The following is a 21,565-nucleotide window of genomic DNA, read 5'->3' as shown; positions in this document are numbered from 1 at the left end:
TAGAGGATGTCTGGATTTCCATCATGCATTGTAGTATTCATTAGATACTCCATTAAAAAAGCCTGTCATGATTCTATTGTCCCTAAATGGTTACCTACGTGGTTAATTCCTGTGCTTCATGTATGTTAAATACCCATCTTCAGCTCGGAATGGGAGCGTTTAAGCAGAGTTATTGAAACTGGAGCTGTAGACATGATTTCCTCTTTAAATCTTAACCTATTAGTGTGTCTTGTGTATTTTGCCTGTCCTTCATGTTTGCTTTTTCATTTGTTTAGACCTTGTTGCCATCAGGTTGGTAAGTTTCTGGAATTGGACTTGTGTTTGTTTTTTAAAGATAATAATATAATTAAATTGGATGGGCTTTGCATCTTGTATTTTCTTTCAGAACGAAAGACAGTATGTATCATGCCCTGACTTACGCCACCATATTGGAAATGCAAGCTATGATGACATTTGACCCTCAGGACATATTGAATGCAGGGAACACAATGAAGGAAGCTCAAGCCACCTGTCAAAAGTAAGTGTGGAGCAATTCAGTTAATAAATAGTCATGGGAAAGTTTTGGAAGACATACATGTTAAAAAAAAAGACATGTAATTTCATAGAAATCATAGGAAAACTGGGATTGGAAGCGACATCAGGAGGTTATCTAGTCCAGCCTCCTGCTCAAGGCAAGTTCAATTATGAGGTCACACCACATAACTTAGGGTTTTCATCAGTCTAGTCTTGAAAACATTAATTTACTGCATTATCTGATATTTCTTGTCAGTTAGATTTTTTTGTCCCATATGTAGCTCTGATTCTGCCATGTCTGGAAGTTGCCCTTTGCAGACACTGCAGAATCTTCCCATTTGATGATGGTTGCACTGTAGCGGGCTGTCTTTGAGTCAACTGTGCTTCCACTTCTGTGCACGTATGCACACACACACAAAATAAATCAAAAAGCCCACTTATGCCCTTCCTTCATCAAGACAGATTTCTGCACCTACAGGGTAGAAGATGGATCCTAGGAAGACCATCTTGAGTAACTTCTGTATAGAATATGCTAAAATTTGTGTATGTGGTAAGATGACAGAGGGTAGGTGAGTACTAGAGGTATGTTAGTGACTCTGTGGGTGGCCAGCTGAAAGATACTGTTCTCTGTTGTTGATGCTTCATGCTCAGAATGACCAAACTGACTTTTCTGCAGATTTAGGAAGAAATCTACAGTAGCGGATTCTATAAACAACCTCGTACATAGACAAAGCCTTGAACACTTTACTGAAGGTAACATTATCTCTAAATCCATAATGTTTTCATCTTTCCATAATTGGAATTGTGTTGAATTTTTTACCCAATGTGTTTTTGCAGATTGTGAGTTCACTGACACAGTGTTTAATGTGGCATTGACAAAATTGCTCTATCAGTGTTTTGACAATTGTTGTGTCGCCACATCCAAAATCACCATTTTTGTTGACTGCTGTCTCAACATTTCAAAAAATTCCTGTGCAAAGAAATACTTAGAAAGGTTCTAGATCCAGGAATTCCTGGAAGGCAGCAGAAAAATTCCTGTTTCTGTAAGTTTCTGTAACTGTGTGTCAGTTCTGTTTGGAGTGACTTCAGTAGTCTTGAACTAAAGCACTACAGCAGATCTAGAAAATATTTTTCTCAGTTTCAGCTTGGATCAAACTTTCTCATCTTAATTCTACTCCTATATTAATAGGCTAAGAGTTTTCTAATTGTTTTTTTTTTTTTTTTTTTCTAATTGATTTGTTTTCTTCCCTACTCCATATGACACTAGAGGAAATCCATGCAGAAATTTGCTATGCTGAATGTTTACTTCAGAGAGCAGCTCTTACGTTCCTCCAGGTATGGAAGGTCCCCTGTGTGACTCTTTTGGGAAGGGAAAAAAACTACCTACCATACAGGTTTCTTTGCTTAAAATGAATGAAATCCTCGAAGACCATACTTCGACCTGATGGTGTAAGACTCTTTCAGATGGATTAAACCTAGTAGAATGTTTTGTTATCCCTCATGATTACCTAACATCACTTATCATGATAACAGCAGTGAGTTCCCTGTGACGCCCTTCTCCAGTCCCTTTTGGATGGGTGGAATGTAACAGCAGTAAGCACCAATTTTCAAATAGTGTGTGTTGGGATATCAGATTAAAAAAAATGAAGTATGTGGTCATTGAAACTGTGCTGTGCTGGAATGCAAGCGAGTTTTTTGTTTTTGTCAGGCTGGTGTTTGATTTCCAAAGACTGCTTTCTCACTTTTTTGTTCTTCAACAGCTATTATGGTCTGCATAGCTATTAGGCTCCCCACTTGCTTTTTGCTCAACAGTGCTGCCTGTCTTTAAAAGAAGGGGACTCTCCCTCTTCTTTGAATTTCATCTGTGTGTACTAATGAAGCTTGATTTGTTTGATGGATCAACGTTAGCACTACTTACTTGGGCTCCAGCTTGCAATTTAAATTATTTATCATAGTTGAAATAACTGATTTTTCCTCATGTTTTGGCTGTACTTGCTATATGACAGTGTGACTCCTCATCTATGCAGAGGGGCCGATAAAAGTCATGTTCACCAAGGGGTTCTGTTTCTTGGCTCAAAGATGCTGGTAGATAATAAAATGCAGATGGTGATTTTACAGCATTTGGGAGTTGCCAGATGGGCTCTGATTTATGTTGCTTATGGTTGTTTGTGAACTGTGTAACTTTTTGCAGGGATCTGCAATGGCCTTCTGCTAGAAACTATCGATTTGTAGCAAAACTTGTGGTCAGAGTAGCTTTTTTCTGAAGGTTTTTAGAGCGGTAATGATGGTGACTTTATAGCAAATGATGGACTTTGAAATGGCCAAGGTGTAGCTACCTATTTCCACATTCCTTTGGGATCCTTTGGAATGGGTAGCCTCTTGCACTGGAGACAGTCTGGGTGATACTTGAAGCTATGGGAGCAAGGGTTTTAAGAACTACCTCACTGCATAAGAAGTTAGTGTTTTAATGCAGTGCCTCTTGGGTTTAAGCACTATTTTCACAAGTATCTGTTTTTAAAAATACTTATAGATACATGAGAAATTTAAGAGTAAGAAAATAATTTCTTGTCCTGTTCTGCATAAAGAATGTCTATTTGCTTCCTCTTCTGTTGTGTTTAATTTTTCATGAACTGGTTTTAAAAATACAACAAAGGCACTTGGTTCCAACAGCTGTTGGAAGTGGATTAGTTTTGATACTTAATGTGAATGACCAAAGCCACTTAAAAGCACAGAAAAATTAGTTTTAGGATTTTTCCTAACGGACTATTCTCACGTTGGTTATCTCTTGATGTTGGTATTATGCATATTCTGAATTTAAGCATTTTAAATCCCTCTTATTTTCTTCTTTCCATTTCCCATTCAAAGGTAAATATAACTGAACCTTTACATGTGTACACTGCACACCCCACCCCAAGATGGTAATTAAAAACCTTTTTCTACAGAACAAAGGAAAAAAGGATCACTTTCTTATGTGGTTATTTTGTTTACATGTGATTGTGATTCAGGTTTCTGGAGATATAGCATAAAGAATTACATGTTCATTTATGGTGCATATAGTTTGATAATGTTTCTTAAGGGTGACTGTAAAGGACACAGGCTGGTGGGTGGTGTTGCAGGCTGCAGGAGTGAGCATTTCAGGCCATTAGGCTTCCTCTAGTGGTTCATAGAAAGCAAAGTCTAGAAGTTGATCTGTAGCTTTGGTTGGATTGAGTGATCTTCCTGACTCACAGGAGGGTGGAAAGCTCTTTGAGGCAGGTTCTGACTCTTTCTTTACAGATCATTGAGCACAACTGGTCCCTGTTTCCTTAATAATAGCAGTGGAACAACCCAACGCTCATCTGGTCTATGCTATTTTCTCTACGATGCTTCATAAAGACTCTTAAAATACTGTCACAGAAAAATCAGCTGCTAGACCGCATATAGTCTTCCTATCCCAGAATAACAGCAGATATCCAAACAAACCAGAATGACAGATTATATAGGATGAGTGAGGCAAGAAGCTGTCACCAGAAAGTTATGAGACTAGAGAGTTCTGTAAACTAATGGTCCCACAGATACACTTTACTGTAAGTTCTCAGTTCATTATATCTTGTAATTTAATTTAACTGTTACCGTACAGTGTGGATCTCGCAGATAATTGAATATTCAGACCAGAAAGATCATATCCTGCATAACTTCACCCTGCTTCCTGTTTGGAAGTGAAACTATATTCTGTAGACTGCTGAGGGCAGGCAGTTACTTGTCTCTGGTGCTCAGCCAGAAAATGTTCAGATCTTAGCTGTGCTGAAGGACAAATGAGAGAAAGCTGGTTTTTGAACAAGCCACAAATCCATGTGCTTCAGGTGCCCTTCATTAGCTCAGTCCCCATTAATGCACATTTCAGATGATCCAAAGGTCATAAGGGCTAAACTAATCACAGAGGGCATCCAAATAAAGTCTATTTGTCTAAATAGAGTAAAAATATTTTAATATAGGAAGGAAATCCTAACTCAGCTATTGTTTCTTAGAGACTTCTATTGTGTGTGTCATGATGGTTATGTTCAAGCCATGTGTTCATCTCAAGAAGACAAAAGATCTTTATAATGCCTATAAATTCATATTGCTTTTGTTTCCTTTCTAACAGGATGAGAATATGGTTAGTTTCATAAAAGGAGGCATCAAAGTCCGAAACAGTTACCAAACATACAGGTAAGATAGAGTGATGATGTGGTCAACTGTACTTTCTCAGTAAGAAGTGCTGCTGGTTGAATTGTCCAATTCACAAATCAATTACTATTTTATTTATTGCAGCCTTTATTATGGGTCTCAAGTCTGTAGCCTTTTTCAGCCCACACAGATTCCTCCTTTGCATGACAAAGAACAATGATATTATGGTTGATTTGGATTGTAAAGATAATGGACCTTAACCTTGTTAACTCCCAAGGTTTGCCTACTTCACATACTGTATCTCTGAAATTATGTATATTAAAAACCTTATTCTAAACGGTGTAATGGTCATTATGTCTGCATAGCACAATTTGGAGGTCTTGCAGTCATTAGGCATGTGAAATAGCATTTTTTTTTTTATAGTTCTAGCTGCAGCTTTTTGGAACATACAAAACTGGTAGCTGAAACACAAATTATTTCATAAAAAAAGTACATGAAACTAAAAAAAAAGTTAAGAGATTACAACTGAAGAGCTTGCAGTGGAAAGTATAAATGGCTTCAAACAAAGGTTAACCAGAAATTGGTCTACAGGGGCAAGTTAGGATGGTAGAACAGGTGCAGACTCTGCTTCCTGGAGTCCCTGAACAGTCAATTCCTAGAGTATCCTTTTCCAAGCATATCTCACTGTCTGAGTGAAATATTTGGTCAGCTGGACTTTTAATCTGTTTAAATATGGCAGTTGTTCTGTTCTGAAGAGAATGTCCATACTATTGAAAATGATGAGCAGGGTTGCTTATCTGAACTTTCAGTATGCCTATTGCTTAGTCTCTATAAGTCAAAACCACCTGCTTAAGCAGATTTCTTCTTATCTAGGAGGTTATGAAGTGCTACATTCAACATGTGCAGAAGTTTTTGAAGTACAGTAGTAAATTCTTAAAATTACATTAAAATGTACACCATGAGAAGCATACTTGGTTTTGCATCAATAACTTTAGATCTGTTCTAGTATATGTAAACACAAAGTGTTATTAATCTAGTAGGTCTCAGGCATTCTTCAAAAGAATGCTGATAGCAACTTGCACATTACTAAGATGTGTTTTCACAAAGGGAAAGTTTGTATGCAGGGTTGGCAGTTAGGATTTTTGTAGGGTTCCTTTGATGTGGGAAGAAATAATTGTTTGCAGTTTTGGTGAGAGTGTGGTGCAACAAGTTATGGAGAAAACAATGAAATATGAAAATGAGATTTTATTTGCTTTCATTGATCAGTATTTTTTACAACATTGTTTCTGATATAAAAAGCCATCTTTTTTGTTCCCCACTGTCAGCAGTACTGCTTGATAATCCCAAACAACAGTAACCTTGAAAAGATGGGAGGAGTAAATGCTGGAAAGATACAATTTTTAAGTGTCTCTTTTGGGGAGGAAACTTTACCATACACTGTAAAAAAGATGGAATGAAATAAAACAGTAATTCAGAATGAAACATTTGCTTATTGTCAGTGAATAAAAAGTATCAGAAAGCTTTCACAGTAGCCCAGGCAACAGCCGGCAGATAAAAATGTGGGAGCCTGAACTCAAATATGTGACTGACATTAAAACTGGTTTTCCTCCTCTAGTAATGAACAAAATAAACTAAAACAATAGCGTAAAAAACAGATAGCTATAGAAAGCTTTGAGGCAAAAGAGGTTCAACCCATCTGGTTATATTCAGGGAAATAACAGTACAGAGTTGAGATTTATGAAAGTTATAAAAATAAGCAAAATGTAAATTCTGATATACCTGCCATTTAAAAATTTTTCTTCCAATTATCTTTTCCTATATATAACAAAATGTCATATTTGAAAAAAACACACTCAAGAAGAAGTACCTACTCCAGGAATTAGTGAAACTCCAATCAAATTTACTCATTTAAATTTAACTCTCTTTAAGCCACATCATCGCTTTTTTGCAGTAGTAAAGGTTGCTATTACCTCCAACAGCCACTCTTGAAACATTTTCAGTCAGACATGTGATTGCAGATTGAATATGTCTGTTTGACAGGAATTAATTGGCAGGACTCCACATTTTTTTTAATTGATATTAACATGACAAATTATTTGTTGATAACAAAATGTTTGCAGGTGTTGCTCATCTGGGTGAGGTGACAGCTTGATCTTTTTTGAACTACTGCATAGTTCCAGGTGGTCAGGTTACTTTCTTACTGGTCTAAAATTAATCATTTTATTTACTGACAGCGTAACAGAATCTTGTACGTTTTCAGGGAGCTGGACAGTCTCATACAGTCTCCACATTATGTCAAAGGAGAAAACCATCTTCATTTTGAGGGAGGTGTAAAACTTGGAGTTGGAGCATTTAATCTGGTACGTACCAACAATTCTTCTCTTGAGCTGAAGCCCTGCAAATCATCTCAACTTAAATACCTGAGAAGTTCTGCTGATGCCAGTGTTACTAATCATGTAGTTAAAGTGTGCCCTGACACCTGCAGGATCCCAGTCTCGGGTCTAAGAACATCAGGTAATAATTACTACACTTCAGAAGTAAAGAGACTCCTGCCTGCAGTGCCACTCTGTGTGCACACCCACTTGCACATCCTTACAGGGAGATTATCAGCTGAGACGTTAACTCATCTGGCACAGACTGAGGGCATGTTCTTGGAGAACATAGCTGAGTGCTTGTGCCCACCTCCCAGTCAGGGTGTTTATTAGCCAAGGGACCAGTGCTTGGGAGGTACTTGGAGGGGAAGGTGTTACAGCCTCATGAGAAGGGACCCACTGGGTTGGGGACCAGGAGAAGCCTTGCACAGAAGCAGCAGTTGCCTGTGCTTGTTGCCTTCCATTTACTGTTTAACTGGTACTTGGGAATCCACCAAGGACTTGGCTGTTAACTGTTCAGTTGGTGGGGCAGCGTACATGAATGGGGCCTGGGGTGCTTCTCAGACCACTGCTGGCTGTTGTTCCTTGTGTTCTGGTCAGAATGTTACGGGTAGGTTCCTGGTATGTCAGAGAGGCGTTGACCCAGAGATGGCGAGGGTTGACTTGGTTGTTCAGGTGATGGGCCATGGGAGGTGCCTGGTGCTTCTTCCTGCTTGCCTTACTTTGTGTGAGTCTGGCAAATGGCCAAATGTTAGATTTACTGCACAAAGAACAAAAACATGCTGTGTGGTATGCACTTAGTATTTTGGAAACATCCAAGAAGTGCTAGACTTACTAGGCATGTGCTGTGTGAACATATTTCAGTGCAGAGAATCCTGGAGACACAAGGTCTCCCTAAGAAACAAGTATTTGTTTAAATTGTATGTAAAATATAGCAGGTGTATACGTTTACCCGTGAAACTGTCAGACATATAAAGATGTTCTTACTAATTTTAGTGATTATTTCTTATGTTTGGAGAAGCTGTAGGAGGCAGCTGGTAGCTGAGAGGCAGAAAGTCTCTTACTGCATAACTGTCACATTTCTTTCTGTAGACATTGTCCATGTTTCCCACACGGATTCTGAGGTTACTGGAGTTTGTTGGATTTTCTGGAAACAAGGTAAGTGTGAACTAAATATTATTGGTACGTTCTCCTTACTCTTAAATTGTGAAATGGAGACAGGAGTTTTTCTTCTTCCTCACATTAACCATAACCTTCTGAAACACTCTGAGTCATATCACGTGCACACTGTTGGCACTGATGCTTCCATACAGCTCAGCACTCCTTTGTATTTTTGTACTACAATCAAAGATGGTGATACCATTGTTCAGTGATGATACTGTTGCAAAACATGATAAAGACAATGGCTAATACAGTGATGTTGACATATATTGGTTTTTAGTTACTGATCTTCTGATACATCCTTGTGCTTAGAAAATAAAAAAGTGTATGCTTAGCCTTTAATATATTAACTTACTTGATAGTCATTGTCATTGTGTTACCTGAATGTCCCTGACAGGTTCTTGCACAACATCCAATGGGGGTGAAAAAATTCAATTTCGTTTCTGAAATTTTTTTTTTCCCCTCTATGTCTTTAGTAGCAACTGATAACTTGAGTGTGGCACCTAAATTCTCTTTGCCTGAAAGAGTAAGTGCTTTTGTGCCTAGAGAGTACCAAGCCTGGCCTGTGGTGTTTGTGCGTGCAGGTTAAGGACAGAAGTTCAGCAGTGAAGCACCAGTAAACTCTGAGAACCTGAGTTAATCTGCAGGGCGGGAGCACAGAAAGTGCTGTGTTAGTTTTATTGTGGATTTGTTATTTCAAAACAGGATATTAAATTGTTCAGAATATCTTGGCCTTGATACCTTGTACCTGCCCTTGTCTGTCATTCTACCAGCAGAACATGAGATTTACTCAGAGCTGCATTCCTGGATTAAGAAAGCATGGTCCATGTAACCTAAACTGTTAATTACATCTATTTAATAGATGCTGGGTAAGGTGAATGTTTGATGTCCTGCAGACCCAAGGAAAGCTATATAAAAAAGTTAAAACTTAACTCTTTTCTAATGCTTTCTATTTACAAAACAAGTTCCAAGCAGAAAAATGTTTCTTTGGTCAGAGCTGCAACCTTAGGTGACAGGTGGATCAGTGTCATCACTATTTTGTTAGTTTAGAGGAAGGATCTTAGACCTGTAAATTAAAAATCCAATTTAAATGCAAGGTGCTTTTGACAGAACTTGGAAATTTCCAGGAGCTGACCAGGAGCTGTTTCACAGGCAGCAGAGGCAAAAATCAAATGCTCTTTCTTTTTACAGCTGACAGGTAGAAGTGTTTAAAGCAAAATATTATCCTAGAAATGTAAGGGCAATTCATGTACCAACAGAGTTCTGAGAGTACTTTGCTGAGCACTCATCTCATTACTGCAAATGAAAGTTGTTCCTCTAATTGAATTTCTCTTGGTTTTTTTATTTTGGCACTGGGATATCTTGTATGGCTATGAGTGGGGTGATATTTGTGTTGATGAGTCAGCTCCTGTTCCAGTTTTTTAATAACTCACTGAAACATGACCTGGATTACCATAAATTTAAGCAAAACCCCACTGTCTACACACCATAAAAAAGGATTATTTTAAACATATTGATCAAAGTTAATTGACAGTCATTTATTTTAAAAGGTTACTATAAAAAAGACCTTCTGCCCTTCAGCATTTGTTGATTTTGAGTCAGATGCCTAAAGCCAAAAGCAAAATTGCAATTGCATTTGCAATCCTTCCCAGCGGCGGCTTTCCAAACCTTGCAAGAGAAAGCTGTCCCTTGCAGTACAGACAAGAGTCTAGAAGGTGAAGAAAGAAACAGTGACAGGGGAGAGGGAAAGTTTGTGTCTCATGTGCTGCACCCTATCCAGAAGAAAGGAGTTTTGAACATATCTGTATTTGGTCTTGCAGTCTTTTCGTTAAGTGCTCACCGTGATCATCCCACTGTGCAAAACACAAGAGCCATGGTTAGTGCCTTGAGCTGTTTGCAGTTTACTTGAGAGAGATACAGAGCACTGGAGGACAGGTTGCTTTTGGTGTGGGTCATGTGTTTATAAAAACTGGATAGAAAATTGCATTGGGATATCTTCCACAATACTAATCTGCCTTGAAGCCAACAGATTTGCCCCTAGGGACTCTTCTTGTCTCTCAGACATGTCACATCCGATAGTAAATGAGGACATGCCCAGAGCTCCATTACTTCCTGGGCCATCTGTGGGCACAGTGGACAACGTGATCAACTTAACAGCAGTCTGGAGTCTCAAAATAGTACGTAGGATAAGATCAAGAAAGCATAAAAGTAGCCCAAGGCTGCATTTGTTCCCTTCCAGTCCAAAATGTACCAGTTGTGCCCTTGTCACCATTCAAGCTCCTTTCCCCTGTATCATTAGACAAATTATGGGCTTATTTGTGCTTAATGGCATAGGCCCTGCATTTGGACATGCAGGCTCAGTGCAGTTTTGCCCAGTTTCATGAGAAATTGTGTGCAGAGATCCGTGTCGCACGCTGTCAGGTCGTCTCGCCGGGGAGGCATGGCTTCTGTGCTCGCTGGGCAGTAGGTGGAGCGTGTGTCCCATCTGCTCCCTGCGTGGTTAATGGCAGCTTCGCTTCTGAGCTGAGCTCAGAAAAGCCCTTGCACTATCTGCCATATAAGCACTGAACCCTTCTTACTGAATCCTCTGCCAGGTCTCAGGCTAATATTTACTCTAGTTCTTGTTTTTGGAGTCAATTACAAATACTGTGCTGCTGAACTGTAAAAAAGTTTGACATGAGCCCACCATATGTTAAGTGCAGTCCGTCAGGGGGTCAGATGGCAGGCAGCATGTTTTCAGGGGAAGGCAGGAAAACATTCAGATAGAACAAATTTCTCTCAAATTATACTTTTTGATGTGGGAGAACATTTTTTCCAAAGCAGCTGAACTGCACAGTATTTTTGATGTGTCAGTTTGTAATAAATTCAATTCCAGTTTCCCACTAAGCGTCTTTTTCATTTGCATTTTGGTCTTTTATGCAAATTTCAAAATGAAGTTTGAATCTAAAATTGTTTCATAGGACATATTCAAATACCCTGTCTACTAGATGAATTAGTTTTTTGTAAAAGCTGTTAGTAGTATCCAGCTTTTTTGCTAAGCGTAATGTGATCAGGTCATGCCACATAAATGGTGACTTTGCTTTGCTTCTATTGTCAAGATCCATAATCAAAAGAGAGTGATTTCAAAATGTCACTGAAGAGCTTTCACTTCAGGAAAGTAAATAGATTTTAGTTAGTGACAGTTGAAATAAATATGAGCCGGTCTTGACATTGTCTGATAATGGTTTTGAGCATTGCCCTTGTTTGTCCTGCATTTGCTGTGGGGATCCCCAGTGCTCAGTGGGGAATCCTGAATGACAGAACACTGGATGTCTTGGGACAGGGATCATATCAATCAGATGAAATAAGGAGAGTGTAGGATGTTATGAGCAGCTTGCACAGGAAGCTGTGAGTTACCCCACAGGATCACAGCTGTCTGTGTCATTGCTCCCTGCTCTGCGTTGTACTTTATGCCCTTTAGTGTTACTTACATTTTATGTGAAAACAAAACCTAAATGTGTTTGTGTCATTTCAGGATTTTAGAGAAATTACGAGCTCTAACTGCCTTGACATCTGTGCTGTATTACAGCAGTATGCCCTGTAATAGACTTTGTTTGTAAGCTCATTCCTGGTGTTCTGGGATTGCTCAGATCACCTGGGGCATGGGTGTGGAAGATATTTATGGGTTATTTGTGGCTAGAAGGTGTGTCCTAACAAATATAACATGCTCACTTAGTGACTGGCACCAGTGAATTTGTTTATAGAGTTTAGGTTCAAGTAGTAGCTGTTTGTGATTTAGTCCTCAGTTTGATCCCCAGTGAGGATTACATGGGGGCGGTTGCCCAGCTCATGACACCTAATTTAGGTTTGCTGGGGAATTTCATGTGGAGGAGTAGGTGCTTGAAGAGGTGATTCATGATGTCTGGGCTGAATTGTTCCTTGGAGGAGCACCTCTGTCTCTGCCAGCCACAGAGGGAGCCCAGGGAGGCTGGCTGGTGTCTAAAACATGTTTTCCCTGAGACACCTTTCATCATCCTGCTTTCCTGGGGATCTCGTCATAACAGAAGCAGTTTGCAAGAGTTTTTTTGAGGAGCAGCCGCTTTGTCGCAGCCTTTTTTTACAAGCAAAAGTTGAAAGACTAACAACTACTACTAGATTCCTTTTTTTCAGACTGTGTCTACTGATTACATTGTTACTTTGCAATTTGATTACCCAAAGCTTTCCATATCAGAATGAAAAGTAATCATTCTTTAATACTTGTACTGGACAAATATGGACATACCAGAGTGAACTAACTTGCTCGGTGAGCTTCCCATACCTGTGTAACTACTCAGTTTAAGAATTTAGGCTCCAGTGGCCAGATTTGCAGCCCTGTTCTGATGAACAGTCAATATTCTTAATCCAGTTACTTCGCAGTTACTACTTTCCAGGATTCAGTCCCATGTAGGGTGAATGTGAGTTGCATTCCTTGTCTGTACAGATGATAACTTTGGCTGGCTGTATTAAAATACATTTTTCAGACTAAAAATATACAAATGAAGTCAACTTGACAAATGATCATATTAATATATATATGACTAATAAACTTTCTGCATCGTTTTTAGTGTTATTGACAAATGTGATCAGCATTCATGTGAGATTTATTTTTGTATTCTATGGAAGATATTAAACACTGTAAGGCTTAGTACTGGTGTCAGCAAAGGCTCAATGAAATATCCAGCCTTAAGATTTTTCACTTCAAAAAAATGTACTTTGGAAATCTAGTCCGGAATTTTTTTTTTGCCAAAATTAATTCCACAGAAAGTTTTGTCTTATTTATACCTCACACTGCTACAGTGCTACTTTTTAAAAAATCCAAATATTTGTGGTTTTCATCTGGGCAATTTAAAGAAGCTCGAATACATCATATTTCATTACTTACTCTGTTATCAATCAAACTTGTTCTCTCAGCACAAAATGTCACTGACTTTATTTTGCCGAGTGCTTGACTTTCATTGTCATTGATTTTCAGTAATGATTTTACTACCTTTTAATTTCTTCTGAGGTGACATGCAAGTCAGTATTTTCATTGTTTTGTCCAGGCTAGATGTTCTACTAGTTGACCTGCAAATATGTGTGTTAATACTACCTTTCCCCAGAGCAATAATTAGTATAATAATTTAAAAAAAAAAAAAAAATAAAAACAAAAACAAAAAAACCACAACCAAACAACCAACTGCCTGCATTTCTGTGAAAACACTTAACCACACTAGTTAAGTGAAAAAGTAAATCTATGATGAAATTTAGAATATGGTTACAGGCTTCAGGGTTTACACAGTAAGTGGTAAAGATGAGGTAGCAACACCCCTCTGCTGGCAAGGACACGGGGAAGATGAAAATGTGTGTTGAGGTCTTGCTCCGAGTGCTCACTCTGATACCTTCTGCAGTGGCTCTGATAGACATCCCTCAGGGCCCCTATTTATAGAGTAGCTGGTTTGAAAGGATGTCCTTATAGTCACATACATCAAATTCCAGTAACTTTCCATTGCACTTGGAGTATAACTTTTAAAGAGAATTATCCCCAGCACACAAGGGATGTCTTACAGTGCATATTTATTAGTAGGCAGATCTCATGTTTAATACATTTGCATATTTATATTCTTGCTGTTGATATCATGGAACCAGTCCTAGAATGGGCTGCTAAATGCTATTGCCTCAGGGGCTTGAATCCTTAAAGTTGGCTATCTGTCATGCTCTCACTGAATATGAAAACAGCCTTATACTTGGTTGCTTTAGTTCTTCCCAAAGTAAGCAGAGATATTTTTCTTTTCCTTATATTTTTCCACTGGTGGTAGTGGGCCAACATCATTGCAAAGCTCCTTTTGGTCTTAGCATACTTAAAAACATTCTTTTGCGCAGTCATCTTTTTACCTGCTAGTTGCAGATTTATTTTTATTGATACCTCTAACTTGCTTGTGCAGTGAATAACAAACACGGAGATACTGCATGGTGGCAATATGTGTTATTTGTCTTGCATTTGAAAGCATCATGATTTTTGTTTCTGGATTGCTGTTCAGCAGCACTTGGATGATGGTGATCAGTTGTCTTGGGTTCTCATGTTAACCATATAATAAATCTCAAGTTACTGCTCTGTCATCAAATGTTTTCCAGGCTAAGCAGTAGCTCTATGGTGAACTGTTAAATAACTTCATATGTGTATTTTTTTTTAATCTTTGATTGCTATATAAGCGACAAATGTCAGTACGTTTTGTGAATTTGGTGAGTGAGCGAGCTGTAGATGAGACCATGGAAGTCAACAAACACAGCTTTGGTTCTCTTCCAAAACTTTGTCCTCTGTGCCTCTGTTTGCACAGGAACGTGGTCTGCTGCAGCTTCAAGAGGGAGCATCATCATACAGCTTTAGGTCGGTGCTGTGTACCATGCTGTTGCTTTGCTATCATACTTTCATGACCTTTGTGTTAGGTAAGATTGTTTATAATAATTTTTGGATTTGATTAGTTCATGTGGGACAGAGGGGGGAAAAGATGATTTCATCACCTATTTGTTGTTGAATTGTTTGTTCTTGACCAGATTAAATCTAACTTTTTTTGTGGGTAATTTTACAATAGTGATCATACTGAAGAGAGTCTCTTAATCTTCAAGGAGATCAAATACATAAGAAGGGAGATGCTGGGGATAGCAAAGAAATTGAGAAATATATCTGTCTTCAATAGTTAGGTGCATTATTTGGGAGGTTAAAATAATGGCTCTAAGTGGTGAATGCCTGAACACTTTGTTCACCTTTGTCATCTCTGTCTTTTTTGAGAGGTGATGGCTTCTCACTGAAACATGCTGCCCTGTTATCTCGTGCTAAAACATTCTACAAAATGTGTTTGTCTGTGCACAAGTGAGTTTTCAAGTCAGTAAGCACAATGTTGTTCAGCCCTTCCTGCCTGCTGGCTTAGTGCAACACCAGCCTTTATTTGTGCCTTACTTAGGGAGGCGACCTTTCCTGTCGGCCAGATGGAGAATGCCAACCAGTACCTGGCATTCCTGTTCTTTTGGTTTTTTTCCTCCTTCTCAACTGTTTTTGTTGCTTGCATTTTTATACATTCTAGGGACAGGGAAAGGAAATGTTGAGGAGGCAGAAAGACTGCTTAAGCCTTACTTGACTCGCTATCCAAAGGTAAAATGAATCATAATTTAGTTTTTTTGTGACTGTCTAATGTTTTCTTGCCAATTAACAAAGATCTAGACTGTATGGTCAGCTTGGAAACTGTTATAGAATACTTGTACTATTATTTATTACAGGGAGCCATATTCCTGTTTTTTGCAGGCAGGATAGAAACACTAAAGGGTAATATTGATGCGGTAAGTAATCCTTTTGCTCTTGGGAAAGTAAGTTTCAAAAGCTTTAGAAAAACTCCTCCACGATCAATGTTTTCTTTTTGGCTAATGCTTCTTCTGGTTTTGACCTATATCTAATTCACAGTTTATGAATTACAAACAAGAATTTTGAAAACTGTTTTGGCTAGCTTGTTTGACCAGCTCATTTTGCTCCCCTTCTCAGTTTCTGTTGATAAGCTAGTCTGCCAGTATTAGTGACAGTTTTCTCATTGTCTTACCTCTCCTGAAGCAGGTTCTGCCTTTAATAACGTCCAGTGGTAATCCCTTGGCTTCAGTCTGAGTGGAGAGGCATACAGAACTGGGAAGAATCAGGGAGATGAAGAATGTGTGTCCAGAATACTCTGAGACAGAGTAACAGCTGTTGTGCAGTGTGGTAGCTCCCTCGAAATCTTTGGAGCTGCAACAATAAATGCCAGCTCAGCATCTGTCCTCTGACTTTTGGTTTCCTAATTTCCCTAGACACAAACGTTCATTTTGCCTGCGCTTAGAACTTAATATTCACTTCCAGAAACAGGGAGCTCTGTAGCAGGGGTAAACTTGCTAGCACCAGGATGGCTGCAGACTCGAGAATCTCTTGTGTGGAGCCAAGAGACGTGATTTTGGGGAATACTAGGCTGTTAATAATTTGGAAGTTGCAGGAGCCGTGCTGGCAGATCAGAGAGTTTTAGTGTCTCCTAGAGCACTGGTGTGTGTGCATTTACACATGATTAAAGCCATGTTTTGAAATATTTGTGTTCAGGCAGTTAATAGGTATGAAGAATGTTGTGAGGCTCAGCAATATTGGAAGCAGTTTCATCACATGTGTTACTGGGAGCTCATGTGGTGCTTCACCTACAAGCGCCAGTGGAAGATGGCTTTCTTCTATGCAGACCTACTAAGCAAAGAAAACACTTGGTCAAAGGTAAGCAGAAAAGAAGGGTGGAAGGCCCTGTAGTATCTATTAACTGTCAATCAGATCAAGAGTTCACTTTTTGTAGCTTTGAATCTTGTGTGGTTTAGGAGATTGTTAAAACATGGTCTTCTGTGGCTCTTACAGACAACAAATGGCAAACTTTGAAATTTTAACAGATTGTGGGCAAACAGAAGTCATTTTGGCCTGACTTGTAGGTGAAGAACAGCTTATTAAAGGTGTTCTGCTGTGTATTGACTGGTTTTGTCATCAGCACATTGCACTTAGTGGTGCAAGTTGCCATTGCTTAAATTACATTATGGATAGAAGCTCTTTTGGTGATGAGTGAGGCTAGCCATGTTGATGCCTCCAGGATAATAAATGTAATTAGAAGAAGCGCCTTGCCCTGTGCATCTGAAAGGAAGGAGCTCTTCCATCCAGAACCCTGCTAGCTTTCCTCCCTCTGATTGCTCAGGAATCCCTGTGAAATCAGTACTTTTCATAATCTGAAATCATTAAACCCTTCAAGAACTGGTTTCTGGAACCTAATATTTGAGATAATGCTACCAAGTTGTCATTGGACACACAGACTGCATAGTTTGGGTTTGTTTTTTTTTTTTTGCTGAGCATGACCTTTTCATAAGTTTTCTAGCATGTATTCGTAAGACTAATATATAAGTTCACTTTATGCAAACATTACATTTGTTCCTGGAATTTGGACATAAACTGTAATGTGATGCAAAGTAAACAAAAATATACATGATTTAAAAAAAAAAATAAATCTGTACTCCACTTTGTGAATTACTTATCTCCTGCCTAAAATTTTGTAAGATTACATCTGTTTGAGACCAAAAGCAGCAAATTCTTCCTTCTTGCTGGTTTGTGCCTTATATCAATAATGGTAGTGCTGTAAGTTCATTTTTATGTATATAAATTCTTGATTGCATTTTCAGGCTACTTATATTTACATGAAAGCTGCTTATCTCAGTATGTTTGGACCAGATGACTGCAGTCCTTTTGGAGACAGCAAAGTTGAATTATTTAGGTAAAAATTGCTAACTTCCAGTTAAAGAGTTTCCTATCTTTGCACATCGCAGTGTTGGGGGAAGAGAAGCAGAATTATTCGCTGTGCAGTTTGGATGATGTATGCAAAAAGCATTGGCTTGGTAAGGAATTGCAGGATTAAACATTCTCTTAGACTAAAGCAGACCCTGAGTTCAGACAGGAGATTTCTTTTGGCCTGGAAATACTTTAGGAACAGGATATTTGACTTGTCAGCCATACAGTGGCTGCTGCTGTTGCGTGTAATATTCACATTTTTTTTCAGTTGTTTCCTTTCATCAAAATGGCATGTAAGATAGGAAAGCTTTCAATGGATTATGCTACACATTGTGTGCCTCTGTAGTGGAGGCATCAGTAAAACTGGATTCTTGGATTTTGAGTCTGAGAGGAATGTGAAATAGTTAAATGTGCAAGTGAATATACGCGTTATTAACGCAAGGAGTTTGAGTTAACCTGATTGCAATGTTTAAGCTCAAAAACGCCTAAACCTTGCTGGGGAAAAAAAAATGTTACTTTAGTTGCCACAATATTTCTATAACATCTAAATATCGCTTTTTTATGTGCTTACAATATATTGATGCTTTTCAAGTACAAGCATATTTCACTAGACTTGGGGTCTATTATGAAGTGAATAGTTTTGGTCTTTGGGAGAATGGGAGGTGACAAGAGCTAGTTTGCCTCATTCATAGTCTGTGAAGAAAGATGGGACCTTTATAAGAGAGGAGCATCATCTAATTTATTCTTTGTGTGGGGAAGGGTCCCTCTCCCTCCTGCTTGATTCAAGAGGAAGCCTAGAGAGATACGTGCCCTGCATAAAGACAGTTTTTGTGAGTATTTATTGCTCAGCTTCCCCAGAGGTAGCAGCAGTGTGTAGCAGCGTTTTTAAGTTCCCTTTGGTTTGATTTTTTTTTTTTTTAAGTTTGAATTATTTTCTTTTCTCAGAGGTTCACAGTGGAAAAATTTCTTACATTTTCTTTTAAACTTTCAGGATTGTTCCCAGTTTGAAACTGAAAATTGCAGGGAAATCTCTGCCTACAGAAAAGTTTGCAATTCGGAAAGCTCGACGGTACCTTTCTTCAAACCCCATTCCTTTGCCTGTTCCACCTTTGGTAAGTTAGAAATATTTTCCCCCCTTCCCCCAGCTTGTAAAGATTTTTTTTTTTTATTATTATTATTTTTTAATTTATGGAAATAAAAGCGATATAATTAGAATAGTATCTTTCCATGTTTCTAAGGTAAAACCTCTGCAGGAGACTGGAATGTTCCCAAAGCAAAGCCAAATGAATGTGAGGAATGCTGTAAAACTGGGGCATGCACCAGCCACAGGGAACTAAGCCAGTTGTTTGGGACACGTAAATGTGTTGCATGTGTAACTCATTATTCCAGCTATAGACTAGCATGCTCCTAACAGCTTCCTTTTGATTCCTTTTTGAGGAACTTTGCCCTAGGTCTTTTGTGTCATGTATCGTGTACTGAGACTGCTAAAAGAAGACTTTAAGGTACAAGTTATGGGGAGGGAGGAGGAAATTGAGGAAACAGTGAATTGGGGACTGCCTGTAAGCATCTATTTGATTTGCCCCTGAATGTTTGCAATGTGATTGCTCTCCAGAGAAACTAATGGGTGCCAGGATGAAACAACCAAATCCTTCAGCCACTCCAGAAAACCACAGCAGCTGTTGATATTTTTTATTATTTTTTTTTTTTTGTCTGTAACGCTGGCCAGTTCCTTGTGGCCAGATGAGAAGGGCTGCATAAGGCTCATGGTGCTCTTAGAAAAATCCGTCTGCAAAGAACCCATAAAAGAACATAAAAGGATTTTGAGCAAAGGTTTGCTAAGTGCACTGGCGATAACATTTTGCAGGGCTTTGAGCTGTTGTGCCTGAGAAACAGATGGATAATTAGTAAATACTCTTTAAGAAAATGCCTGAGTGAGGCGAGCTTCTTGGAGACACCAGTGAGTAGTCATTTCTCAGCCCACCAGCTGGGTATGTGACACAGTGCTTCTTGAAGAAATAAAGTTGTTACAGCATAGCTTGAGTATTCACTAGGGACCACTTTCCACTGAGTGAAATGAGAGGAATAATTAGGTTACTTTGATTTGCCTTTCAGGTTTCAGAGACTGTAGAGTGAGAAACATGCACACCTGGGGTTTGGTTGGGCTGTTCTAATGGGATTTTAGCAGAACAGGTTTCTGTACTAAGTTCTCCTTGAAGTGACACTGTGTCCTTTGTTTCTGATGCAGTTGCATTTCTGAGGCAGCAGATGCCACAGCTGAACAGTTAAAAGCACTCTTGAGGATGTGGAATTGGGGGCGGAATCTCATCTCTAGGATCTCTTCTTCTTCCTGTGATGGGACTTGCTTAGAGGAGTGAGTCCTCAAGCAAGTCTTAGCTCAGGGGTTTAGCCTGGAATAAATGTAGTTTAAATAAATGCTTCTGTTTCAAAACCATGTTACCAAACTTGCAGGAGATACAGTAAGTTCAGCACTGGTTGTCCAGTCAGTAGAGACCAGATGGTGAGAGCAGCAGTGACTGGAGTCACCATGCTGCTTCTTCTATTCAAGCCCAACAGCTTTTTGTAGTATAGTTCCAGAACTCTGTTATTTTATACAGAAATATTATCAAAACCCTTTAAATTATCAAATACAGACTACGTCATATAAACAAAATAAATAACTTGTCACAAGGACCAGTCATAAATTTATATAAATTTCCATATTTAACTTTATAACTTGTCACAAGGACCAGTCATAAATTTATATAAATTTCCATATTTAACTTTATGATTGCTAGTGGCAATGGGCACGTTTGGTCTGGTGATACACTCTAAGAGAGAACCCTAATAACAGACAGGGATTAAAACAATACTTTTCAGTAAAATTTAAGAACAGCTGAATAAAAAAGAAGCTACTTCCTGTGGGAACATCAAACCTGGGGAATTTAAGGGGTTTATAGTTTATAGCTCAGCTCTAAAATTCTGTTCGTTTAAAGCTTGACTTAAAGGTTAGGAGTTCAGGTTTTCTTTTTGCTTTGATTTGTTGTCCTGAGTTTTCATATTTTTTGTGTGGAAGCAATAAATTGTAGTTATTTATAGTTATTACTGCCCTGTCGAGAATAGAACTGAAAAACAAGAGGAGAGTTTAATTAAGGGACAGTTAACCCTGTGCCATGAATGTTTTAAACCTGACTGTTTTGGTAATACTTGCCTTCATCTATGAGATTGTGTTTGCATCCTGTTCATGCAATCCTCCTTGCATTGTGTATAGTAAATGGCTTTTTAGTTGTCTTCCAGGGCTAACTTGTTTTGCAAAGCAGTGTAACTAGTTTTCAGTTGCAATGAAAATGTTTTTTGCCAAACTGACTGTTTATTTCAGGAATCTAACTTTTTCAGAGATTTTTTTTTTTTTTACAGAGATAAAATAAAGCATTTGATAACTGCATTTATCCCGTCCTGTAGTTAATGATGCTGTCATTTCTCCCTGACCCTAGGAAATGATGTATATCTGGAATGGCTATGCTGTAATTGGAAAATGTCCCAACTTAACAGAAGGCATGTTAGAGACTTTAATTGAAGCAGAAGAAGCATTGGCAAGAAGTTCAGGTAATCGGTGGTATGGTTTAAGCAGGTATTTTACAGTGTGATAGCTAAAGATATTTTCTGTGAATAAAAAGAGATGCTCATTAGTAAAGTTAATCTGATCATAAGAAGAACATAGATAATGAAATTATAAACTTTTTATAGGAATAATTTTCCTTTTTTTATACAGCAATAACTTACAGTAGTAGCAAGTGATTTTTCATACACATCTAGCACCGTTTATTTTGCTAGCTCAAAATCAGCGTGTGCATTGACTCAATTACTTGTATCGTGAAGCTTTGCCATCCTCAAACGCTGTATTTCGCTTTTGAAGAATAAGCAGAAGGGGATAAGACAGTGTTCTGCTTCGAAAGTGCTGTCAGTTTATGATGTGACCTTGGGCTGAGTGCTGTGTGTCAACAGTACACTGTAGAAAGCTGGGATATGAGGGTTGGGCTTCCTTGGCACTACGAATGAGGAT

At 38.6% G+C, this 21,565-nt stretch overlaps 1 protein-coding gene across 1 annotated transcript; it reads left to right on the top strand.

The window, feature by feature from the left end:
- Positions 1-365: 365 nt before the first annotated feature.
- Positions 366-21,108, top strand: TTC39A (tetratricopeptide repeat domain 39A; the record flags this gene model as incomplete). Its single annotated transcript, XM_008945828.1, has 13 exons — positions 366-517; positions 1,190-1,266; positions 1,781-1,848; positions 4,637-4,701; positions 6,920-7,019; positions 8,124-8,189; positions 14,525-14,633; positions 15,269-15,336; positions 15,462-15,521; positions 16,297-16,458; positions 17,400-17,491; positions 18,497-18,617; positions 20,997-21,108. Coding segments are annotated over exons 1-13 (1,219 nt in total), but the record flags the coding sequence as incomplete, so codon positions are not given.
- Positions 21,109-21,565: the final 457 nt, after the last annotated feature.

Source organism: Merops nubicus, unplaced genomic scaffold (genome assembly GCF_000691845.1).
Source record: "Merops nubicus isolate BGI_N331 unplaced genomic scaffold, ASM69184v1 scaffold48968, whole genome shotgun sequence".
NCBI lineage: Eukaryota > Metazoa > Chordata > Aves > Coraciiformes > Meropidae > Merops > Merops nubicus.
The sequence above is the reverse complement of the archived record's forward strand: the minus strand, read 5'-3'. Positions and strand labels throughout refer to the sequence as shown.